The sequence below is a fragment of the Eublepharis macularius genome, chromosome 18, assembly GCF_028583425.1.
Source record: "Eublepharis macularius isolate TG4126 chromosome 18, MPM_Emac_v1.0, whole genome shotgun sequence".
In the NCBI taxonomy this organism is placed as follows: Eukaryota; Metazoa; Chordata; class Lepidosauria; order Squamata; family Eublepharidae; genus Eublepharis; species Eublepharis macularius.
In genome coordinates, this window is record NC_072807.1 from 4,564,666 (window position 1) to 4,590,498 (window position 25,833).

The window sequence follows — 25,833 nt, forward strand, 5'->3', positions numbered from 1 at the left end:
CCCAAGGTCTCCCCATGTATATATTTTTTTTTTAAGATTTCAGATGTTTTTGTGAACATGGGGCCTTTTTCAGGTTTGTGGAAAGATCTATCTTTGTTTTCATTAGTTGTTGTGGGTTTTCCGGGCTGTATTGCCGTGGTCTTGGCATTGTAGTTCCTGACGTTTCGCCAGCAGCTGTGGCTGGCATCTTCAGAGGTGTAGCACCGAAAGACAGGGATCTCTCAGTGTTTTCATTGTTCCAGCCTCCAGATTTAAGTATCCACAGATGTGGCCATGTCAAGAATTAGATATATTGATTCCGCGGAGCTTCCGGGAGCAAGGGGCGCTTAATGCAGGGAGAGCACACGCATGTCCTGAACTAAGGCAGTAATGGTGCAGTGACCATGCAGTTGCCCACGACGATGAAGGGTTCAGGGTTGTGACAGAAGTGACATCATGGCCTCAGCACAGGTCCCAAAGGGTGAGTTCATGCTCCCCACAATCTCCCACCAGTTGCCAGCCACAGGCTGGTTGGCGGAAGATTGCAAGTGGTCTTTACAGAGCTTGTAGCACGACGGCAATGTTGGGCTCCCTCTTTGCTCAAAAGATTTCTGGGGTAAGTAAAGTGTAGGGAAGGGTCTGGGCGTGGACAGTTTGTCCAGACTCATTCCAGGTTCTCAGCCCACAGCAACCATGCTCAAACTAACCAGAGGGCACAAGGACCTTTTCTTTTTTTGCTTTGAGGTGGATTTTTTGTATATTATATTTTTCCTCCTTTGGTTTCTTGCTCAGCCATTTGTTCTCCAGTGCCCGTGGGCTCTCCTTCTTTGGAGGTTTTTAAGCAGAGGCACGATGGCCCTCTGACAGCAATGCTGATTCTGTGAACGTAGGCAGATCAAGAGAGGGAGGGCAGGAAGGGTTACCTCCGTGCTTAGTTCTCGTGACCCCTTCTTCCATGCCCAGGGTAAGGCTGATCGCCACCTTGGGGTCAGGTAGCAATTTTCCCCAGGCCAGTTTGGCTAGGGCTACTGACATTGTTTTATCATCATCTGGCCATGGAGCAGGGGTCACTGGAGGTGTGTGTGTATGGGGGGGGTGTATTTGTGAATTTCCTGCATTGTGCAGGGGGTTCAACTAGATGACCCTAGAGGTCCCTTCCAACCCTATGGTTCTATAAAATCTGCACGCAGCAATGAGGGGGAAAGAACAGCTTTAAAAATATATTCCAGTCCATACATGCTGCTACAAATCCTTCCAAGTTATCACATGATGCCCCTGAGCAATAGTAAGGGGCTTGGAATTAAATCCTTCTCAGAATATTGTTCCATTCTCTCTGCTTCCCCAACCGCTGAGAAATGCCTGACTACAAAACAACCTGTTTCCATCTGTGCCCGGTGCACTTGAGCAGGCATGTGCTAGGGGTTCCCTATTGAACCTTACATGCTCAGGTACATCGGGTCTGATTTAGATGCAGTGAGAGGGGGCTTAAGTCACTCCCCCATGCTGTTGTACTGACCTGAAATGACACCCAAGAGCCACTGTTTGCCCCATTGGGGGACTTGTGTGTAGACTATGAGCACGTATGTCATGAGTACACATCAGTTCTCTCAACAGGGCAATGAATGGCTCCCCAAGGCCATTTCAGGTTGGGAAAACAGTTCTCATCTTAGTCAGGCTCCGGTGATTTACGGCAGGTGTCTGATTGCCAGGACACATAGGCAGACTTGAGGGGCATGAGGGCTATACCACATATTTGGGGGCCCTCCGTTTCTGCTGATTCCCACTAGAAGCTTCGGTCTCTCTACCTCTCTCCAAAATCTTTTTTTGCCATTAACATGTGAGCAGTTTAACAAAAACAACATCAATAAAGTAACTTTGGAGCACCTTTCCTAAAGGCTAAAGAATCTGAGGCTTTTCAGTTTAGAAAAGAGATGACTGGTGCACAGGGCATGATGAAGTTTTAAAAATTATACACAGAGCAGAGAGAGTGGACAGAGAGAACTTTTTTCTCCCGCTCCCCCCAAAAACTAGAACTCCAGAGCATCCAGTGAAGTTAATGGGCAGTAGATTCAGGACACACAAAAGGAAACGCTTCTTTAAACAATGGGTGATTAAAATGTGGAATTGGATGCCAGGGGATGTTGTGATAGCTTTAAAAGGGGACTGGACAGATTCATGGAGGAGGGTCTATCAGTGGCTACCAGTGACTAAAGGGAGCCTCCACATCCAGAGGCAGCATACCTGGAATACCAGTGCCAAGAGGCAACTTCAGGGGAAGGCTTTGGGCTCTTGCCTGATCTTTGGTCCTCCAGGTAACTGGCCGGCCACTGTGTAAGATGGGATGTTGGATGAGGTGGACCTCTGCTCTGATCCAGCAGGGCTCTTCTTATGCTCTTTTGTTTGGTTGTTTATGTCATTTATAGTCCGCCTTTCTCACTGAGACTCAAGAAGGATTACACAGTGTGAGATGAGTACAGTCAAGATCAAGCACACTTCCATAAACAATGCCATAGGGTAAATAGATACAAGTTCTCAAAGACATAGCATTAGCAGGAATCCAATACAACATACTGGTGAGGTCTATGGTTCCTAACTCATTAGTGGAGCATCTGAGATCCCCTCCCTACAATACAGCCCTCCTATCTGAGCAAAAAGCCTTTTGGAATAATTCAGTTTTGCATCATGTGTGGAAAGCCAGGAGAGTGGGGGCTCCCCTGACCTCCTCAGGCAGGCCATAACACAGGGTAGGCGCCACTACAGAGAAAGCCCATGTACGGGCTGCTATTGATTTCACCCATGTGCAGGGTGGCACCTGCAGGAGACCCTGTTCAGGAGAGCAAAGTTGACATGGAGGAGTGTAGGGAGGGAGGCGGTCCCATAGGTATTGTTCTCAACATTCGGAAAGGACAGGTCCTCTTACTATGGTTGTTGTCCCCCAGCTGGCAATCCCCGCTGGGAGCAAAATGGGAGTAGAACCTTCAAAAATCCGTTTGGTGATGCTGTGAACTTACTTCTGCTTAGGGCTGCCAAGCCCCTGGTGGAGACAAAGGATTCCCTGCCCTAGCTCTCACTGTCTGCTGCTGCTCCAAGCACTGAGAGAAGAATTTCAAATAATGGTACCATTGCCAGCATGACAGTGTTACTTCCAGGGAAAACCCAGAATTGACAGCAGGTAGCTCTAGGAATCTTCAGAAAGAGTTTCCAGTGACTCCTAGAGCTACCCGCTGTCACTTCTGGGTTTTACCCATAATGTCGTCACACTGGTGGTGACTCCCCCCACCATGTCCCTGCCCACAACCCTTCTACCTGGCTGAGCCTGGCAACTATATTTCTTTTTGAACTAGAAGCAATGTCATGGCATTGGCAATGCTCTAGGAATTTCCCATATCTCTGTGGTAAAAACCATTGAGATTTGAGAAATTCCTAGAGTATCATGCAGTATTGATTTTTGCCCCCCATTTTGCTTCCTCAGCTCCACAGAGTGGCATCAGGAGCATGGATCTCCTTGGTGGGAGGTTGCCTGCCGTAGTGGGCAGCCTGGCAGCCCTAGCTCTTACAGTGCCATCCGAAGCACAGTTACAGCATTCTGAGCCCTTTGGTGTAGTGAGGTCTGGTATCCCTCTGATGCTTCAAGAACACACCAACACATAATTTGTCTGCATAGCAACAAACCTGTGCATTAAGTGGTCAATGGCAATAAATCAGCATTATAGAAAACTACCATTTCAGCCCACCTTGTGATAACAGCAAGTTTAACCCCCCTTACCAAGGTCCCTCTCACACACACCCCTCTATAGTGTTAAGGAGATCAGATTGACAGATTTTTCAGAACAAGAAGGGTCAGAATATTACCATATGCTACAACAGGGCTACTCAGTCCCTTGCTGTTGCTCGGTAGGGCACCAGGGGAGGATGGGACAGGGATTGCCAGTGCTTCGACAGTGCAACACCACTTCTGGCCATAGAGTTTCAATGGAAACCGCACAGTTTTGGTGGAATCCAAGAGCATCACCCCGACACAATGGCATCTCTTCCAGGTTCACGCCGGAAGTGCTGTGCCATTGGAGTGATGGTGCAGCAATAAAATACAGTGTGCCTCAATGGTGAGAGCGCAAGCCTGGCCGACTCTGCATTTCACCATTTAAATGACTGACATACAAACCAACCTCTGAGAGTCTTCTTCCCCCTCCTCCGTGCTTCAGGCAGGCTGCCTGGTTCTTCAGGAAACGTTTTCAATATACTTGCATTCATCCTTTCTTTTTTTCTTAAGTAGTTTCCCCCCCCCCTTTTTTTTAATTAATAACTACCAGAAGGTGTTTAAATAGAAGGTCAAGAATCTGAATTGGGAGATCTCCAAAGAAGACCAGGGTTACTATGCAGAGGCAGGCAATGACAACCACTTCTGTTAGTCTCTTGCCATGAAAACCTCACCTCAACTATGACTTGAGGGCAGGGTTTAATTTTGCCCTGACCTGGATAGCCCAGGTGAGCCTGATCTTACCAGATTGTGGAAGCTAAGCAGGGTCAGCCTTGGTTAGCAATTGGATGGGAGACTTCCAAGGAAGGCCAGGGTCACAGAGGCAGGCAATGGCAAATCACCTCTGTTGGTCTCTTGCCATGAAAAAAGCCACCAGGGGTTGCCAGAAGTCGGCTATGACTTGAGGGCATGCTCCACGCTCCACTTCCAGTCACATGCATATTCTCCGTGCTTGTGGGATGGCTACTAGTGGCAGCAGGTCAATGGGCAGCAGGAAATGCCCCTGCCCAAATGCAGGTGGGATTGGGAAGCGTCCTCTCTGGACAGACTGCTTCATACTCAGGTTTTACCACACGGTTATGAACCAGACTCTATGACTCCATGCACAGAAGAAGTGCTGCTTGTTTATGAGAGAGGTTCTTTGTTTAAACTCTGAGTGATTGTAGGAAATGAGTTTGCAGCTCATCCATGCAGTGCCTCGTAATGAGGCTGTCAACATGCGGGTAGTTTGGACTCGGTGTCACTGGGTGCAGCTAATGAGAAACTTGTGTCCATCATGGGAGAACTCCTTTATTTCAGCAATTAATCTCAATAAAACAATCTTGTGCTTCCCTTGCTAACATGTGCCTTTCTAGAAATCAATAGACAGACTTTCCCTGGTGAGGCACTTTCTAGAATAATCCAGAGTCCCTATTGCTTCCGGTTGCATTTTACAGTGGAGAGAACTCTGCTTAGTAGATAGAGTTCAGTCCTTATCTCCAGCTAAAAGGAATCCTGGGTGCTGAGCCCGGAAAGGTTTCTTCTGCTTTGATGTCTGTTGTGGATCAGAGGAGACAGTGCTGATGTAGGGGGTTCACTTGGGAGGAAGCAACTTCAAAAAGTTACGCGGCTTCAGGAGTCTCCCAATATTGTTGAACTTGGAATTTTGAGAACAGGAAGTGAGCACCACCACAAAGTGGCTGTGGATTGGGCACAGCCAACCCCAAAATGGCTCCCTGGGATCTAGAGCTAGTCACAAAATGCTGAGAGGTTGTAAGCCAAGTGCCCTCCTATGATGGAGATGGCTGTTTTTGAATGGGCATGTCCTGCAGGCACAAAGCATAATGGGTTTTTCTGAATTATCTCCTCCTCTATTGAAGTGAAGGAAAGCCAGAGACAGGATCTTTGCTTTGGGGAAGCAGCCACTGGCTATCAAGAAATCCATCAGTAGGGGGGCCTGGTGCTGCTCTACTGTACTTACTAGTGTATGAACTAGCTACTGTATAAGGTTCTGTCTTGATTTGTTCCAGCAACACAAGGTAGTTAAGTACTGTCCTGTATAAAAAGAGAGGGCCTGAAGAATCAGATAGTTCTTCTTCACATTGAATAATCTGGACCATCCACTTGGGAAAAACAGCATCTCAAGCCTCACCACTCATATTGTATGTAGGTTTGTGGGTCTTTTTGAATTTCTTTTAAACTTACAATGCACCTTCTAGGGTGTGATGTGGGGAAGGAAGTCTGGCATTAAGTGGTAGTGGTGGGAAGACCTAAATCTTTCCATCACATTTTTTAATCTCACCCTTCTGCCCTGTTTCTGCTCCCCTCCAAACAATTCTGCAATGCAGGTCATGCCCAGAGAGATTGCCTGAAGTTACCCAGTAAACTTCATGGCTGAGGGTCGAGCTACAAGTGACGAGAATGACACTTGCCTGGCAAGTGAACTGACTCAAGTGTATTCCTCCCTGTTCACTTGCCATTCACCTGCGCTCCGCTTGATCAAGTGGAGAGCAAGTGAATGGCAAGTGAACAGGGAGGAATACACGCGAGTCTGTTCACTTGCCAGGCAAGAGTCATTCTCGTCACTTGTAGCTTGGCTCTAAGTCAAGATTTGAACATGGAAGTCCAGAGTGCTAATCCAATGCTTTTATCATTATACCACCCTGATGAAAATAGTGCTGTTATGCCCCTTGTCTTGTTTTCTGTTTTTCTGCTGAAACTCATTCCTTTTTAAGCTTGCGGGGGAGGAGGGGAGTAAAGCTATTAAAACTAGTTTCCAGGTGGCAACTGGGTGCTTGAATAAGGCTTAAACAGCTCCCCCTGCCCAAGGTCTTTCCCTTATTATTGCTGCAGCTAAATTGCTAAATAAATTTTAGATGCCTGCACCAAAACATCAGGTTGGATCCCACAGATGTGTTCCACTAGTGGAGGGGCTGCCTGTCTTGTGTCAAGGGAAGGCTCCATCTGCCAGCAAAATACCTCCGCTAGTGGGATGTGTTTGTGGGGTCCAGCTGACAATGTATAGTTCCACCATTAGAAGCAACATCTGTGTGCAAAGTATTCTCCAAGTGGAAAAGTAAACAAGATTTGAGACCCACCAGAAAGTATTGCTCTTCCAAGCACCACCCGATTTGGCTTCCCACTGGTCATTTGATGCTCTGGGATTGATACTCATATACAGGGCTTTTTTTCAGCAGGAACGCGGTGGAACGGAGTTCCGGAACCTCTTAAAAATGGTCACATGGCTGGTGGCCCCACCCCCTGATCTCCAGACAGAGGGGAGCTTAGATCGCCCACCGCGCTACTCGTGGAGGGCAATCTAAACTCCCCTCTGTCTGGAGATCAGGGGGCGGGGCCACCAGCCATGTGACCATTTTCTCTGAGGGCAACCCGCGGAGTTCCACCGCCTCTTTTCCCAGAAAAAAAGTCCTGCTCATATATACCATACAAATGTCTCATGTGCATTCTGTAGATATTTAAATAGGTACTTTTCTGTTTTAACACACACCCCACCCCTCAAACTGAGATCCTCATCATTTATTGATTTATACTTCTGTGTAGATTGTTCAGAAAAACACTGGAAGTAACGTTCTGAACTGATACAAGTCATGCATCTTCCAATTTTGGTGACTTGGCTGTGAAATTAGCATAATTAGACTTAGCATTCGCATAGCACTTAACATACATTATTGCTGTAGTGGATTACAACAGCCCTGCCAAGTAGGGCAGTCTTATGCCCTTTTGTTGACTGAGAGTGTGAAAGAGTGGCTTGCTCAAAGCCAAAAAATGTATTTGTGGCTGAGGATCTTTTAATAAGAAATTAGAAGCTATTTTGTTAATTTCTGTTAATTGTATTTTGTTAATTTTGTTAATTGTATTTCGCTCTCCAAATAAAATTAGAAGAAGAAGAAATTAGCAGCTGAGTGGGAAGGTTAACTCTTTTGTTGCTCTAGGACCCTTCACAGCTACAGGGACCTCATGTATAGCTGATTGCGGTTTCAGACAGGCAATAAGTCAGACACCCTTTTCCTCAGCAGATTAGACCAATGGATCATTTTGCATCTTAATAAACATGATCACCTTCCTCTTAACATTCTCTTTAAAAGCATTCTTAAAAATTCACATCCTCTGCCCTTATTATGGTGTGACTTCTGCAACTTTTTATAGGTTACCACTCGTCAATGATTAGCCAACTCCGTTCGCTCTTCAGAGCTTGTCATTTATGTTTTGTAACTAAAGATAGCAACATAAATACCAAAGAATCAATTCAGCAGCATTTCACGGCAGCTCAGTTCATTCAGGGCAAGAGTGGGGGAGAGCGTTGGGGACAGTTAATGAGTCCATTAGGGCCAAACTACACATTACGCTTTACACAAGTTTGCCACGGGGACAGGGCGCCATAACGCAGATTCAAGTCTCCACTGGCAACTTGTGTGAAAAAGCACAGCAGGTCACCTCCAGATTTGACTACTGCAACTCACTCTACACTGGGCTGCCCTTGTCCCTACTCCAGAAGCTGCAACTGGGCCAAAAAGCTGCAACTGGGCCAAAATACGTTCTGACCAGGACTCCATTCCAGTCACATATAACACTGGTTTTGCGCCAGCTGCACTGGCTCCCAGTGGAATTCCAGATTAGGTACGAAGTATTAGTACTGGCCTTTAAAACCCTTAGCAGACTGGGATCAGCATACTTGTGGGACCGTCTCTCACCCAGAGAGCCTTTTGTTCACCTTGATCAGGGCCAGGGCCTTTTTGGCCCTGGCACCAACCTGGGGGAACTCCCTATCTGTAGAGACTTGGACGCAGCAGGATTTACTATCTTTCCACTGAGCCTGCAAAACGGAGTTGTTCGCCAGGCATACGATGGTTGAGGTGAATCTCACACTGCATAATCCACCTTAAGCCTCAGTGAGAAAGGCAGACTATAAATGACATAACAACAACAACTAGGAACTTCAGCCTTCCTTCGCACTTTTAAACGTTTCACATGGAAACTACATGAAGAGATATAGCACCAAAGTTTTATGATGCAAATTTTTTTTTCAAAACACAAGGCTGTGGCAGCTATCACTGCACTGCCTGGAGATTGCAGGTAAGATGACAAAGAGTTTGCTGCTTCTAAGAACGTTAATGATAAAAAGTGGCAGCAGTGCTGCTGCAGACCGGCTCATAAGTGACAGAGCAGGAAGTTGCAATGAACAGGAAAGACCAAACGGAATAGAGCCAGCATTGTCTAGGGGCTAAACTAGGATCTCTGAGACCCAGGTTTGATTCCTTGCTCTGCCATGCAAGCTCGCTGTGTGAGCTTAGGCCAGTCACACACTCTCACCCTAACCTACCTCACAGGGTTGTTGTGAAAATAAAATGGAGGAGATGAGAGTGATGCAAGCTCTCCATTGGGGAGAAAGGTGGGATATAAATGAAGCAAGTAAATATGGGGAGCATTGTTGGCGGTTTCCTCCCCTCCCTGAGCCATCAAAACACACATCAGACATACCATTCTCCCACTGAGCCATCCCAGTGACTGCTTGGGATGGCACCATGAGGTGATGCCCAGAAGGGCTTGGCTCACTCCCAGCCATCAGTGGCATGGGAGGAGACTAGCAGCCCCTCCTGCGCTTGGGCCACTGCCGGCCAGCCCAAAGCCAGGCCCCTGTGGCATTGCTTTTGGAGTTTGACTTGGATGTGTCCAGCGGCAAAACAGGGTCAGGAGGTGACGGGCATCCCGTGCTTGGGGTGACCAAATACTTGGACCCACCTGCCTTCAAATGGGAAGGGACGGGGAGGGAGGTTGTGAGCAACCACTTCCTCCTCCTCTTGCCCAGCCTGGAACAAGTCGCCAGGGAGTTCTTCATCAGCCTCCCCTCACAGCCCTTGGGACAGCAACGCTGTATGCTGCTCCTGCTCATTCACTGCTTCTGGCCTCTTGCAAGAATGGCTCTTCTCTCAAGGCATTATCAGGAAGGTCTCTGGCTGCCTCATGTCCCTGCACGGCCTCTGCCTCTGACAGAGCTGCCCAGAGATGCTGCTCTTCGAGTGGTGCCCCTTAGAGAGGAGTTTCCCACAGTGCCGCACAACCACACATCCGCAGACACCATCCACACCACAGAAGTTATGCTTCTGCTTCGCAACAATAGCAGGAGAAATCATGAAAAATTGGCTCCTGGGAAAATTGGAGTGTAACAGAGAAAGAATGTAACAGAGAACTGTGCTTTGCTACTGATGTTTATTTTATGAAGTGGCTCAGTGAAAGCTATCCTAAATAACACAGTTTTCAGCTGCCTCCTGAAGACAGAGGGGGGTGGGGGGCCCGGACCACTTCCCCTGGGGAGATTGTTCCATAATCGTGAGGCTGGTGTCATCTGGATCCACTGTTAACAGCTGTGTACAGTGGATGGCAATTGCACCACAATTGACTGCTACCCTTGTGTCACATGCCGGAATAATCTTCCCCAGGGATGAACAGGCACAAACTTTGCTTTTGAAATTCCAAAACTGGCACTTTGGACAAAACAGGAGTGAGTGCCACTCCTGTTTTGGTGAGGGGTCTGGAGACCAAGTCCTATGAGGAAAGGAGCTTGGAATATTTAGCCTGGAGAGGAGACGACTGAGAGGTGATAGGATAACCATCTTCAAATACTCGAAGGGCTGCAATATAAAGGATGGTGCGGAGTTGTTTTCTGCTGCCCCAGAAGCTCGGACCAGAACCAACAACTTGAAATTAAATCAAAAGAGCTTTTGGCTAAACATTAGGAAGAACATCCTGACAGAGCGGTCCCTCAGTGGGACAGGCTTCCTCAGGAGGTGGTGGGTGCTTCTTCTTTGGAGGTTTTTAAGCAGAGGCTAGATGGCCATATGACAGCAATGCTGATTCTGTGAGCCCGGGTGGATCATGAGGAGGAAAGCAGAAGGGGTTGCATCAGTGCTTGGGTTTTGTGGCCCTTCTTACATGCCCAGGGTGATGCTGATCGCCACCTTGGGGTTGGGTGGCTGTTTTCCACAGGCTGGTTTGGTTAAGGATCCTGGAGGTGTTTTGCCATCTTCTGGGCATGGAGCAGGGGTCACTGGGGGGGGCGGGATTTTTGATAATATCCTGCATTGTACAGAGGGTCAGATTAGATGACCCTAGAGGTCCTTTCCAGCCCTATGATTCTATGATTCTATGAATTTCAATTCATCCTCAGTCCATAATAGGTTGTATATTGCTTCTACCTGAAAAGATAAAAAGAGAGGTTAATACGTTACTACTTACCTATTGTTTCCGGTGACCTGTGCATCTGTAAAAGAATGGTTTTTGAAAAGAAGGCTTTTGAATGATTGGAACTAAATTAAGTGCCTTTGGACTTATGTGCAGTGCATTAATTCACATAAAGAAGTTCTAGGAATCACTGCAAACTCTATGGTAAAACTACAGAGTTCTCAGCGATTCGTACAGCTACCCTGTGTCACTTCTGGGTTTTTAACAAAACAATAACAACATTCGATTTATATACCGCCCTTCAGGACAACTTAATGCCCACTCAGAGCGGTTTACAAAGTGTTATTATTACCCCACAACAATCACCCTGTGAGGTGGGTGGGGCTGAGAGAGCTCCAGAGAACTGTGACTCGCCCAAGGTCACCCAGCTGGCTTCAAGTGGAGGAGTGGGGAATCAAACCCGGTTCTCCAGATTAGAGTCCCGTGCTCTTAACCACTACACCAAACTGGCTCTAAGTGCTGGCTCAAACTGCTGTAAGTGGTTTTGCATGCTGGAGGTCCCAGGTTGAATCCTTCCCAAGATACCCAGTCTTAAAAAGCAGGTAAAGGATATGAAAGGCCTCTGCCTGATAGGTTGAAGAGCTGCTGCCAGTCGGAATAGGCAGTCCTGAACTGGACAGACCAAGGGCATGACTCAGAAGGCAGCTTCATGAGTGTTCATGTGAGCTTGCTGAGCTTCAGTTTCAGTTAGTTCTTTATTGGCATAGGAATAGGTAAGACGGAACATAAGATTCAAATTGCTTTGAGATTACAGTTGAATGAATATACCATCAAATTAACTCTTTATATCTTCCCACCACACAACTTTATAGTGCATTGCAAAAATATAGCCACTGTCTCAGTTATGTCTGGAGAGGAGTCATTCAAAATAAAATGAATCTTAGTAGAATCAGGGAGTACCATGATCTTGCTTACCAAAATAGAATCTAAATATTTAGTATGAATTTTTACATAGAGAGGGCAATAAAAAAGAATATGTGAAAATTGTTTCAATACAACTTACAAGAACGATATCTTCCATATAGGATTGCAGATGGCATAACATTGAACCTGGCTAAAGAAAAAGCTCTCCGTTGTGGGGAATTTGTAAAGAGTGGATATAAGAAGCCATATGGCTTGCTTTTAATGGAATCTCCAGACTCAAAGGGGAGCAAGTTTTATTGGCTGCACTACAAAAATGTTATGATTCAGTGTCCAGAATTCTGTGTTTTATCCTGTGGAATGCATCTGATTGAGAAAACATAAATAATGAATCTATAAATAAACCAATAGCATCGATTTCCCCCCCCCATATGAACTAACCAATTAGATTATTCAGATTCTGACAGCATTTGATAAGTAAGTCTGGAGAGCTCAGCATTATAATGTAATTGCAGCCAGAATTTAATAGTGGCAGAGCTTGCTAAGCAAAGGGTATCTGCGTGTTTGCTCTGCGTACAGGATCCCATTGGCATTCACAGAAATAATCCAATGGTAGCAGCGTGTCTGCTTAGTGACAAAATCCAAGCCTGCATTTGCTCATGCCAAGGAGGGAGCAGGTGCCACTTTGAGCACACCCAGGCCTGGTACCAGCAGGATGCCGTCAGCCTGACATCCAGCCCTTTGTAGCCGTGCAAAGACTCAGTGCCTACCTAAGGCATGGTATCCTACTGGACAAGAGGTTACAAAGGGCCAGTTGGAGGTATCCCACACCTCCCAGCGGGATATCCGCCCCGCAAACCCTGGCAGGCCCATGCTCAGAGGTGGCTCGTAGTCAGCCACTTCACAGAATGTAAGAAGAGCCCTGCTGGGTCAGACCAGGGGCCCGTGTAGTCCAGCATCCTGCTTCACACAGAGGCCAACTGGCTGTCCTGGAGGCCAGCAGAGGCCAAAGCCCTCCTCTGATGTTGCCCTTTTAGCGCTGGGTCTTCAAAGGTCTACTGCCTCCAGGTATGGAGGTCCCCTTTACTCAGTTCAGTTCAGTTTATTCATGGCTTCAAGACACATGGCTCACCATGGCTAGTAGCCAATGGACCTCTCCTCTGTGAATCGGTCTAACCTCCTTTTACATCCGTCTGTGCTCCAGGCCGTCATTATATTAATTGGCAGTGAGTTCTACAATTTAATTACTTGTTGAGTAAAGATGAATTCATCGTTGTTTCTTCTGTGCAGTCCCACATGGGAACTGCACATGTGCAGGCCAGCAGATCAATGAACAACAGTTACAGGTAGGTGCAACTCTGTTTTGATTGTCGTGTCTTCCTGTGCAGTCCCACATGGGAACTGCACATGCGCAGACCAGCAGCTGGCCTGCACATGCACAGTTCCTATGGAGACTGCACAGAAAAACACTCAAACAACAGTTACAGGTAGGTGAAATCCTGTTTTAATTGTCGTGTCTTCTGTGCAGTCCCACATGGGAACTGCACATGCGCATGCACAGCAACTGGCCTGCGCATATGCAGTTCCCATGTGGGACTGCACAGAAGAACACTCAATGAGCAACAGTTCAGGTAGATGCAACCCTGTTTTTTCTTTTGTTGCTCCTGAACCTGTTGCCCACCAACTTCACTGGGAGTCCCTGAGTTTCGTATGATGGGAGAAACAGAAAAAGCTCCCTCTGTCTACTTTCTCCTCCCCAAGTCTTGCTGGAGCAACTTAATAGAACAAAGGCTCCCACTGTGTGGATGATGTGGTGGGAAAGGGGGAGTGTATCCCTGAAGTCACTACCAAGCAGGGACAGCTCAAGGTTTTTGGGGGTTTTTTGCCCCTCCTGGGCCCCTGCTGCCCTGTTGGAGAAAACACAATTCATATGAGTTGAACCAGAGATTCTTTTGGAAGGCATGCTCGGTTCAGCCATAATCTGAGCAACTGGTTGAGTGACGCCAGTCACCTCCTGAGCCGCTGGTGGCCCCTTGGGTGCATCGGTGCTGGTCCAAGCCGTCACTTGGGGCCCTTGGGCAAGAACCAGCCCAGCTGTCATGTTTACGTTAGTTACACTTTAGTGCCAGATTTCGGTCTCCTTCTCAGCTTCCTCAAATTGTGTGGGAATTTGAAAAGGGCAGACAATAAATAAAATGAATAAAATAAAACTAGTTTTTTAGGGGGGAACCCACAGATGCCTCCCATTCGTATGAGTTAAACCAGAGATAGTTTTGGAAAACAGGCTCCAGTATCTGAGACAGCAACACTGAACAGCCTGTTCCAAGCCGGCAGGCTCTGCTCTTGTTATCTGACTTGTTTAGGGATGCCCTGAATTTCTGAGCAAACCTATCGGGCACTTGAACTTTGCCATGTTCAGTGCTCATCATGATCAGACTGTTAGCCAATGGGGGGGATGTTTGAATTCCACTGAGCAACATGAATGGCTGTCGAACACGTTTGCAGCAGCCTGTGGCCAAAAGCCAACTCACCGTTGATGAGGCATTCAGCTGATGCCAAACCCTTCCACTGGTTTTTGCATTGCTTTTCTATCTTCCTGCAGACCTGACTTAGTTTTTTTTTAAAAAAACACACAAGCAGAAATTTGCAGTGGCCGCCTGACCGGTGGGGGCTGGCCTGGTGCTACTCAGACTTCTCTCCTTTTCAACTTTGCTTTTTCCTCCTCTGTGTTGTACAGCAGTGTGTGCTTCTCAGCATAGTTAATGTCCCGTTCACAGTCCTGAATACCTTTAGCACAGGTATTTCTTGTTCCCGGGAAGTGGGAGAGGCAACTTTCATTACTGGTTTCATTTTGCAGTCAAAGTGATTGCTCATTAATTTTCTTTTCACTTTCATGATCACAATAGTATGATTAAAAATTCTAGTCATGAAAAATAAAAAAGCAGGTAATAGGCAATGTCTCTGGTTGCAAAGAGTGGCAGACTACTCTAGTTTATTGGTGGAGGATGTAAGATCTGCAGTTTGTAGCTGCTTTTGAATTGAGAATGACTAGAAATAGAAAGTGATCCCCCCTGCCAGGGCTACTGCATAGTTAAACCACAGGCAATCAAAACTAATATCCCCAAACAATAAGACATTTCTAAAAATTGTTATGGATTTTTATGGTATTTAAATGGTGCAATAAAGAAAGTGGTCCTAGAAATTCTTATGAACAGATATTCCAGGTCAGATTACAAGATTCTCACAATAAATATCTCAATAAATATAACAAGAATAAATTAATAATGGCCACAAGAATAGTAATGTCACTGATACCAATCAATGTTCTCCTTTGTGTTGCAGGTACACCAAGACAAGTTGCTCATAGGAATTTGTAGGAGCACTTTGAGCACTTTGCACTTTCTTTTATTTCATCCCTCTGATTATTTCATCCCCCTTTTATTTCATCCCCCTGATGTGATGCCTGGCAGGGATATTTACCATGAGTGTTGATAGTTGCAAATGTAAATCTGCATCATTTATTGTAAAAGGTTTTGTTTTTTTAAATTCTCTACTGATTCTACATGCCATTGCACACTTGCTAAGGGAAGCCAGTACTTTGAAAGGAGCACCATCGACACAGATGGCTAGATCGTCCCCATTCTTTCAGACAGTTTAGATTAACAGTGCAATCCTATGGCGAGTTACTCCAGTCTAAGCCCATTAAAGTCAATGAGCTTAGACTGGAGTAACTCTCCATAGGATTGCACTGTTAGATACTGAAAGCCTCCTTCCCTGCAAGTGCAGTGTTCTAATTGCAACTGATCAAAAATATTAGAGGAAAACATTAATGGAACTGGTCAGGTGACACAAACTGCCGACACTCCAAATTCATGTGGGAATCAGACACATCACGTGAAAACAGACATGTCCCCCAGAAGGGTGGATCATCTGGGCTGGACCTCAGATAAAGACTCCATTGAAGACCAGGGTCTTAGAAGATGTCTGCCCTCTACTCCGAATGAAGATAGTTTTTAAAAGGAAGTATAATGATTTCTGTGGCCACTGCAGCAGCAGCAGCAGCAACAAATCCCATGTTGCTACTTTCCTTCAAGCATTATATGGTTTTACCTTTTGGCACCGGAAGGTTTGAGCCTTCCTGCCGGAGATGCAAATACCAGTTGTGGCAGGTTTTAGCACGTCTGTGTGTCCTTCTCTGTAGGTACTGAAGCATCTGCGGCACTTGAACTTCACGAATAATATGGGAGAGCAAGTGGATTTTGATGAGTCTGGGGGCCTGATAGGGAATTACTCCATCATCAATTGGCACTTGTCCCCAGAAGACGGCTCCATTGTATTTGAGGAGGTGGGACACTACAACGTTTATGCCAAGAAGGGAGAAAGGCTGTTCATCAGCGAACACAAGATTCTGTGGAGTGGCTTCTCCAAGGAGGTAAGAGGTGCCTGTTGCCCTGAATTGACATCGGCTGTATTTTTCCACAGGGGTCCACAGATTTTGGCTGGCCTCAGTAACCTGGCATATTTGCTAGCAGCCAGCAAGGGCCATACTTGCTTCTTTCCTGATCTGTGGCAACAAAATATGCACACTCCTTTTCTAACGGTTACCCAGAAAGCCTATTTTACAAGCATATTAGCCGGCAAGGTGTGTGTCTGTGTTTGGCAAGCAAGAAGATATACTGGCAGGGGCCTTTTAAAGCAAAAAAATGCATTGACTACTGAATTGTTAGATAGCCCCTCCGTATCTTTCATGAAGCCATTTTAGAACATGAGAAATCCAAGTGTCTGGACTCAAGTTGGTTCTGATATTGCAGGGAAACCACATTTCCCCAGCATTCCAATGCTAATACGTTTGTATTGGGGGAAATCCCATTTTCTGGATAGCTCGTTTTCTGTTGCTCTCATGAATGTTTTGTAAGCCTGTGGCTCAGGCAACCATTAGACTGTACCCATGACCCCATTAAAGTCTAGTAACATAGACTCACTTCCACGCTGTATAACTTTATTTATATGTATTTTCATAAGAACTTAGCATTCCCCTAAATTATCACTCAGGCAGGAGCTCTGTAGCTCTCTCAGGAGGAGGAAAAAATGAACACCAGCAAGTTATCTTTTTTCACTCCCCCAACACGCTCTGTCAATGCCCCTGCCCTTTAACTGACCTTTATGATTCTATTGAACATTCTAGAAGTTTGTATTCTTCCACTCACACACATCTGGTCAATTTCACTCCCTTGCCTTTCCAGAATGGAAACTGACAACCTGCATATCACCAATCAATATTCTATCTCATGGGACTAGATATAGTTCTATAAGGACTGGAACGTGGATTACACAGAGGGAAAGTATAAGGAAGGGGATGCTTTGTGCGTAATTCCCTAGTTCAAGCCCTCAAAATAAAGAACATCAAAATGTTTATTTCTTAGGTGCAGTTTAGTTCCAGTAGATTTGGGCACACTGTTGTTACACTGTGTAATCTGCCTTGAGTCTCAGTGAGAAAGGTGGACTATAAATAATGTAAATAAATAAATAAATTTTTGTTCAGCCAAGGTATACCGTTTCCCAAGGCCTGTTGTACATTACGTATATTTGCTGGAAAATATACAGATGTTCATTTCCCAAGGCCTGTTGGAGAATGTGTATATTGACTGGGCAGTGTATACAATTCCTTCCTCATGGACAGTTGATGAGCACCATCTCCATAAGGGATGGTGAATGTGCACAGTGACCAATTATTTTGCACGTTAACCATTCACCACATGTTGCCCCTAACATAAATAAAACAATTACATGAAAAACATATAGGTGTTGAAAGAAATCCTTTAAAATCAAAATTTCTTCTTCCGGTGCTACACATAAGAATATATAACAGACAAAAAGAGTTAGATTTGGATCCAGTAGCAACTTAAAAACCAACTAGATTTCTAGGATATGAACTTTCAAGAGTCAGATCTCTCTTCATCCAACACGGCTACCCACCTGAATCAAAAAGAGTTGTCATCCTTCTAAAAGATTTTTCCAAGTAGCTTTTAGCATTATGTGATCCTGTATAACAATATAATCTGAAGCATAATTGATTGTCACTCCTTGTGAATCTGTTCTATAATCTTTCCTTCACTTACATCTTTTAGATTATTCTTCTGAAGAAGAGAGCTTTTGTTCAAAATGAGCTGAGGTCTTTTCAGTAATTTCTTTATTGTCCCATTTTTGATACCCTCCCTTTGTTACAACATTTATCTATTTGTAGAAGAGCATCCAATTTTTATTTTGGCTTTGAGGAAGGGCTTATTTTCACCACTGATGACAGCAACATAATTTAAATGTGAAGTATTTAAAGTATAAAGTACCTAGATTAGGTAATGATCTTGATAGCAAGTAAAGTTGCTGCATCCGCAGGAACTGAATTGCATTTTCAGGTACATTCTAAAAGGTAAGTAGAGTACATTTTATTTCTAGAGCATCTCAGAGGAATGAATGGAGGGAACCAAGTATGCTCATTTAAGACCTCTTTGTTTCTTTGTGTTCTTCTTACCTTCCAGTCTCATCTGACAAAGAGAGCTGTGGCTCTCGAAAGCTTAATAAAGTTGGTTAGTCTTAAAGGTGCTACTGGGCTCTTTACTATCTTCCAGTCTCAGTAACTCTTTCAAAGGAAAGGCAGCCACATGCACAGGAGATCATCTCTTTGCTCTTTATTGATTTATGAAAAAGATCCATTTTGTTGTACATGGTTGATAAACGTTCATAATTTCAGAAGTTCTGCGACAGCGCTAAGAACCTTAGACCGCCAATTCAAATCTGCAGTGTTGAACTGTACCGCCATCTTGTGGCTATTCAGTAAATGTACAAGATACAGTAATTTTCTGAAGCAAAGTTTCCTAGAGCCAAACTACACGTTATGGCAGCAACATGTTCAGTCTGAGGGCAGTGACACGAGGTTAGAGGAGAATTTAGCCATTTAAAAATTGTCATGAGGGTTTGATCTCGATGGAGCCAGTAGCACGGCGGCACGGTGGGGATTTTCTCCCCCTCCCCCATTCAGCCCTTGAAAAGGTGTGGTTGTGTGTGGGTATGTGGAGATTGCAGGATGCCACTGTGCTGTGACCTTGCAGCAGTTTTTAAACAGCTAAATTCTCCTGTAAAATGGTGTTAGCACTCCTGGGTTGGACCTTCACATGGGGCTTTTTGCCTCATATAGAGTTGCCAGCCTCCAGGTGGTGACTGGAGGCCTCCCAGAATTACAACTGATCTCCAAGTGACAGAGATCAGTTTCCCTGGAGAAAATGGCTGCTTTGGAGGATGGACTCTGTGGCATGATACCATTCTGAAGCCCCTTCCCAAACCCTGCCCTCTCCAGGCTCCACCCTCCAAATCTCCAGGAATTTCCCAAACTGGACCTGGCAACCCTAGCCTCATACAGAACAATGTATGATTCATGGAGGGGGGGCATATGCCTTTCCCTCCACAGTGGGAAGAGGATCACCATCACATAATGGGCCTGCTGATAGAAAGGCCCTAGGTGTAAGAGCCTTCGTGTGAGGCCTGGAGAGCTCCCAGAATTACAACTCATCTCCAGACCTCAGAGATCATTTCTCTGGAGAAAATGTTTGCTTTGTAGGGTGTGGAATTGATGACATTCTATCTTGCTAATGTCTCTCCCCTCCCCAAGCCCCACCCTCCCTAGGCCCTAACACCGAATCTCCAGGAATTTCCCAGTCGGGGGCTGGCAGCCCTGCCCTGCCTCCCAGTTCAATTAGGTTATTTATCTTCATGCAGGTGCCCTTCTCTAACTGCAGCAGAGACTGCCAGCCAGGCACGAGGAAAGGTATCATTGAGGGGGAGCCGACCTGTTGCTTTGAATGCGTAGAATGTACTGATGGGGAGATCAGCGATGAAACAGGTACGCTCCAAGGCAGCGAGAGAAAATAGCTCTGCCGTTTGTTGAGGGACGTTTCCCACGCTGGAGTTAGAAGCTGTGGTTTGAGATCTGTTCTAAGAGTCTCTCTACACGAGACATCTAACACGGGGACTCTCAAGTGCAGGGAGATGCTTTGTTAGCCGGGAAACGGAGTTTCGAAAGACCGAACCAGAGATTGCTCTGCAAAGCGATCTTTGCCTCCCCAAAAGGAGGTTAAATTGGCAAAGCCTTTGGGGAGGCTAAGATGAAATTAACAAACCCTCTGAGGAGCGATCTCCAGCTCAACCTTTTAAAACTACGCTTCCTCGATAACATAGCGTCTCCTTACACTTGAGCGTCCCCATGTATCATGTCTTGTGTAGGGAGGACTCTGAGATGAGTCCATGTTTCAGACTGTTAGTTAAAACACTGCATAGTTCACTCCCTCCAACATACCATTTATGTAATTCCAAACCTGGTGGACCAAACATTCTGCATAACGGGACTGTGTATGGATGGGACGGGGTGGTGGTGGTGGTTGTGTGTAAAACTGTAAAAAATAATTGAGATGGGGTTAACACACATACACCCAAAGTAATAAGCAACTACCACGCATATGTAGATGTCACAAGGAGAAAACAAAACGGAAAAAAAGTTTTTTAAAATGGTTAGGAGGTAAGCAAAATCAGCCAGATTGCTGATTAGGGAAGAGGGGACAAAATGGGGGATTCTGAGGCTGGTCGTGGTGGAGGGGAATAAAAACAAAAGGGGGGGAAGTGAGGACCAGCTGTGTGGATGGGATTTCTCTCCCCAGGGAATCCTTGCAGATCTCCCTTCTGTTTGAATTTAATATTTGTGTGTGTGTGAAGTGCCATCAAGCCACAGCCAACTCGTGGCAACCCTTTATGGGGTTTTCAAGGCAAGAGATGAACAGATATGGTTTGCCATTGCCTGCCTCTGTGTAGCAACTCTGGACTTCCTTGGTGGTCCCCCATCCAAGTACCAACCAGGGCTGACTCTGCCTAGCTTCTGAGAGCCAACAAGATGGGGCTAGGCTGGACCATTCTGGTCATCCAGGAGTTCCTTTACTGGAGTTCATTCTCAGTTTTGTCCTCCAAGGAAAAACAACCTCTGCAAGAATCTGTCCTAGGATAATCAATATCTTAGCCAGGCAGTCCGCCTGTTTCTGAACACTGCCGTTTTAGAATGCAGGGAGGGGCTGCCCACATTGAATGTTCCTCCATGTAGGGAAAAATTGCAGTTAGGAAAATGCCATGACTGAGAGGAGAGTTGTGGCCTCTCCCTGCCTTCTCTCTGACAGGCCAGTTTTCGGTGTGGGGCTTCCTATCCCACGAGCCTCCACCCACCACAGTCCGGAGTAGTGGAACCTGGACATGGGACTGGAAGCATCTCGCAGTCATTGGAGGCTCTGAGCCCATCTTTGTGCCCTGAAATGAGGGATCGGAACAAGGGCAAAGTCAATAACCTACACAGGCTTTGTACTGGAGATAAAAGTCAGCTGGCCTTAAAGGCACAACTAGCTTTTCTTAACACCTGTATAATTGTGAACATCGCTTGTTCCACTGTGCAGAACGAAACGTCTACATCATGAAACCATTTGAAAATTAGGGAACACCCACTTTTGAAGAAACATCTAAAGCCTATTTGAATGGGGGCTTCAGTCTGCCTCCCCCCCCCCCACTGCAGAAATGATGTCACACAGTGTACAGAAAAATAAATACTGACCGATATCTTGCATTGCTACATTGTGAGATCTCAGCCACCTTTTGGGGGGTTGCTAGGCAACCTTAGGGAATGTCTCCAGTCAGTGGCAGAGGAGGCTTCAGGGCGAAAGCACATTTGTGGAGAGCCAAGATGAGGAAGGAGAATTGCAAAGGCTGTGGGACTATCCTTGCACGTGATTTCTGAGGAGTCAGGCAATGCATCTTCCAGAGGTAGGAGAGTATAAGAAAGTAAAACTTTGCTTATATATGGAGAGAGGTTAAAGGCAAGATGCTGTTCCTTCTATGAACAGGCTGGCACAAGATAGTATAGAGGCAGGTCATATTGCGGAGGTGATCTGATTCCACTAATGACCTATAAGGTTGTTAAAGAACTGAACAATCATTTATGGGAATCTAAGTCAGTGGGAAAACCATCCAGTCTTACCTGGAGAGGATGCCACAGGCTCATTTCCCCCCCCCCCCCTCTTCCCTACTGTTGCTGCAGCAACAGGCATGGGCAAGTTCCGCTCCAGCATGAACTAAATCAACCCCCCCTCTTTTTTTTTTTTTGAAGAGAGATGAAAGAGGCTAAATTCACAATGTGTGATCCAGTCAATCTAATCTGTAATTTATTTTGAGCCTATTCTCTCGCATAACCCCCATAGAAATGCTGCTGTGCAACAGCACTTCACAGGACCATTTCCAGGTCTGGGGGGACCTCAGGCAGAGAGTACTCAGCCCCCCCAGGCCACTACTAGGTTCCCCTCTTGCCCTCCCAACCACGTGCCCCCACCTGCCTGTGCATCCTTCCTTTGCCCTCTTGCAAGCTCTCCCACCACTTGCAGTACAGCTGCCCACCCTGCCTGCATGCCCTTTCCTTAATGGTGCCGGGGGCCACTAGGAGTGCCTCTGCCGGGGCCACCAGGAACGCTGATGCTTCGTGCACCACCCACACGTCATTATCCAGCAGCTCTAGGCAGCATCTGCAGCTGGGAGCAGCAGTGGCAAGGCGCTCACAAACCAGCGGTGAAAGGGTGTGTGTGCAGACATCAGAGAGGTTTATGAGTAGAGAGTCAGCAGCAGTGGGCCCCACCAGAAGCCACAGGCCCCGGCAGCTGCCCCACCTTGACATGTGTTGGCGCCAGCTCTGGCGCTACCGTTTGTGCAATCCTGGTAGATTGTGCCCTTTGTGTTTAATGCTTGGCCTTCAGTTTGCAAGACCTGAGCAAGGCTGTCAATGATAGAAGTTTTGGAAGTTGATCATTCATAGGGTTGCCGTATGTCAGAAGCAATTTGATGGCACATAACACACACGCATATTGACCGAACCCATCAAGCAGTAGTTTTTGATCAGTCGATCCAAACGTGCTGCGTGCAGAAGGCTTTGAAAGAGATGTCTTGCCCTTCAGACTTTGTCCCCCGCCATCTTTCTTTGACTGAATGTTTTATCTTCTTGCAGATGCCAGTGCGTGTGAGAAGTGTCCTGAAAACTTCTGGTCCAATGAAAACCACACATTTTGCACTCCCAAACAAATAGAGTTTTTGTCTTGGACAGAGCCGTTTGGGATCGCCCTCACCCTTTTTGCTGTGCTCGGCATTTTCCTGACCTCGTTCGTCCTGGGAGTCTTCACCAGATTCCGCAACACACCCATTGTCAAGGCCACAAACCGTGAACTCTCTTACCTCCTCCTCTTTTCCTTGCTGTGCTGCTTCTCCAGTTCCCTTTTTTTCATTGGAGAACCGCAGGACTGGAACTGCCGCTTGCGACAGCCCGCCTTTGGTATCAGCTTTGTCCTCTGCATCTCCTGTATTCTGGTGAAGACCAACCGCGTCCTCCTGGTCTTTGAGGCCAAGATCCCCACGAGCCTCCATCGCAAGTGGTGGGGCCTTAACCTCCAGTTTCTCCTGGTCTTCCTGTGTACATTTGTGCAGATCGTCATCTGCGTCATTTGGCTCTACACAGCTCCCCCGTCCAGCTTTCGGAACCATGAGCTGGAGGATGAGATCATCTTTATCACCTGCAACGAAGGTTCGCTGATGGCTCTGGGTTTCCTGATAGGCTACACCTGTCTCCTGGCTGCCATCTGTTTTTTCTTTGCTTTCAAATCCCGCAAGCTGCCTGAGAACTTCAACGAGGCCAAATTCATCACCTTCAGCATGCTGATTTTCTTCATTGTCTGGATATCTTTTATCCCAGCCTATGCCAGCACTTATGGCAAGTTTGTGTCTGCTGTGGAGGTGATTGCGATCCTCGCTGCCAGCTTTGGGCTGCTGGCTTGCATCTTCTTCAACAAGGTCTACATCATCCTCTTCAAGCCCTCCCGTAACACCATTGAGGAGGTGCGTTGCAGTACCGCTGCCCATGCCTTCAAGGTGGCAGCCAGAGCCACCTTGAGACGCAGCAACGTGTCACGCAAGAGGTCCAATAGTCTGGGCGGCTCCACAGGCTCCACCCCCTCCTCATCCATCAGCAGCAAAAGCAACCACGAAGAGCCCTTTTCTCTTGCCACTCCTGCAGAACAGCCACATGGGTGCAAGCAAAAAGTGAGTTTTGGTGGTGGGACTGTCACCTTGTCACTGAGCTTTGAGGAGCACCAGAAGAACGCAGTGGCCGGCCGAAACGCGAAACACAGGAACTCCTTGGAAGCCCAGAATAGTGACGACAGCCTTAGGCGGCACAAGGCTCTACTTCCTCTGCGGTCCAGTGACCCACTAGTCATTGAGCCCAATGCCCAAAGCCTCTCCAGTCCTGACACCAACACGCAGGAGTCAGTCGCAGGAGAAACTCCGCAAGAAGCACAAAACTTAGAAGAAGAGCCGCCTCCTTTGTCAGCAACATACTTGCGGGATTTTGTAGATTGTGACTCCATCATAGAGAATGCTGTTCATTCGTAATCGGAGAAAGAGGCATCTGTCTGTCCCCCCTGCTTTTCTACTGAGTAGGGGAAGAACTGGGGACATCTGTGACACGGCCTACCGCTTCTTAGAATCAGCAGGGTAAAGTTGCCTCCGGAGGAATGCTGATGGGAAAAGACTGCCAGAGGCATCGGTCTCGTAATCCTTCTAGTAAAACTCTGTGATGGTCATTGAAAAATGGAAGGAGAAGAGCATCTTTGGACTTTTCCAGCTGGGCTTTAATAGAAGTGTGCTATCGCCATCGCATGATACGTGTCCAGACCACCAGCTTCCTGGTGAATGAATGTACCTGAGTGGTTCCGATAAACATGCTCTGCTCTTACGTTAATGTATCATACCCCTTTTCTTTGTGATGTATAATAGTTTTCCCTTGAAATGAAAAACTGCTTATCCACATTACAGTAAGGGAAAAAAACGTACCACAAAAAGAAGATGTGTGGTTGGACTTGTGGGAAGCTGATATTCCAGTCCCCATGGAAACATGCACAATAAATAGCGCTTGTACAGTCAATGGCCTGAACTTGTAAAGTATTTAAAATGATAGCGATTGCTCCATGTATATATGTGAAAAGTGAGGCTAGCTCTCACTGTTCCTTATGCCTCTGATTGGAGGAATTAAGAAGATTACACTACCATCTCGAGAGTAATATCCATACGACAAAGAACCCCTTTTTGACCATAGATTGCTATCAACTGATGGGGCCTTACTGGTCCCCGGGGCTTTTTTTCTGGGAAAAGAGGTGGTGGAACTCAGTGAGTTGCCCTTGGAGAAAATGGTCACATGGCTGGTGGCCCCGCCCCCTGATCTCCAGACAGAGGGGAGTTGAGATGGCCCTCTGCACCACTCAGCAGCGCGGAGGGCAATCTCAACTCCCCTCCGTCTGGAGATCAGGGGGCGGGGCCACCGGCCATGTGACCATTTTCAAGAGGTTCCGGAACTCCGTTCCACCGCGTTCCGGCTGAAAAAAAGCCCTGCTGGTTCCCTTTGTGGGCATAAGAAAAGGGCAAGTTGCACTCTATTAGGTATGCCTGAGATTTCAGTTGATAGTAACTTTGCTATTGTGGCTTTTGTGCCAGAAATGGCTAACATTTCACCAAACTGACAAAAAAGAAAATGTCTTCAGCAAGTAAAAAAATCTGCCATGTTCCTGTGCATTCAATAACATTTTGGAGAAGACAACCTGGGAAGTTGCCTTGAGCCATGGGAAAAGGCAAGATTTCAACATTTTAATTAATAAATAAGTAAGTTCTTCTCTGTCACTGAAAGCTACCAATACCCTGGGCACATAAGCAAATTTTATTTATTTACTTCATTTATATGTGGCCTTCGTTCCCAATGAAGAATCAAAGCGGTTTACATCATTCTCCTCCATTTTATCCAACCTGCCCTGCGAGGTAGGTTAAGCTGAAAGTGTGTGACTAGCCCAGGCAAGCATCCATGGCAAAGTGGGGATTCGAACCTGGGT

The 25,833-nt window shown here is 46.4% G+C and overlaps 1 protein-coding gene across 1 annotated transcript in view; it reads left to right on the forward strand.

Annotated features, from left to right (window-relative positions):
• CASR (calcium sensing receptor) overlaps positions 1–24,829 on the forward strand; it is a 49,123-nt gene extending 24,294 nt beyond the window's left edge. The window contains exons 4-6 of the mRNA XM_055002828.1: positions 16,038–16,268; positions 19,607–19,730; positions 22,911–24,829. Of these exons, the coding sequence (XP_054858803.1) occupies positions 16,038–16,268; positions 19,607–19,730; positions 22,911–24,346 (1,791 nt within the window). The 3' untranslated portion in view covers positions 24,347–24,829. The remainder of the gene's footprint in view (positions 1–16,037; positions 16,269–19,606; positions 19,731–22,910) is intronic.
• Positions 24,830–25,833: the final 1,004 nt, after the last annotated feature.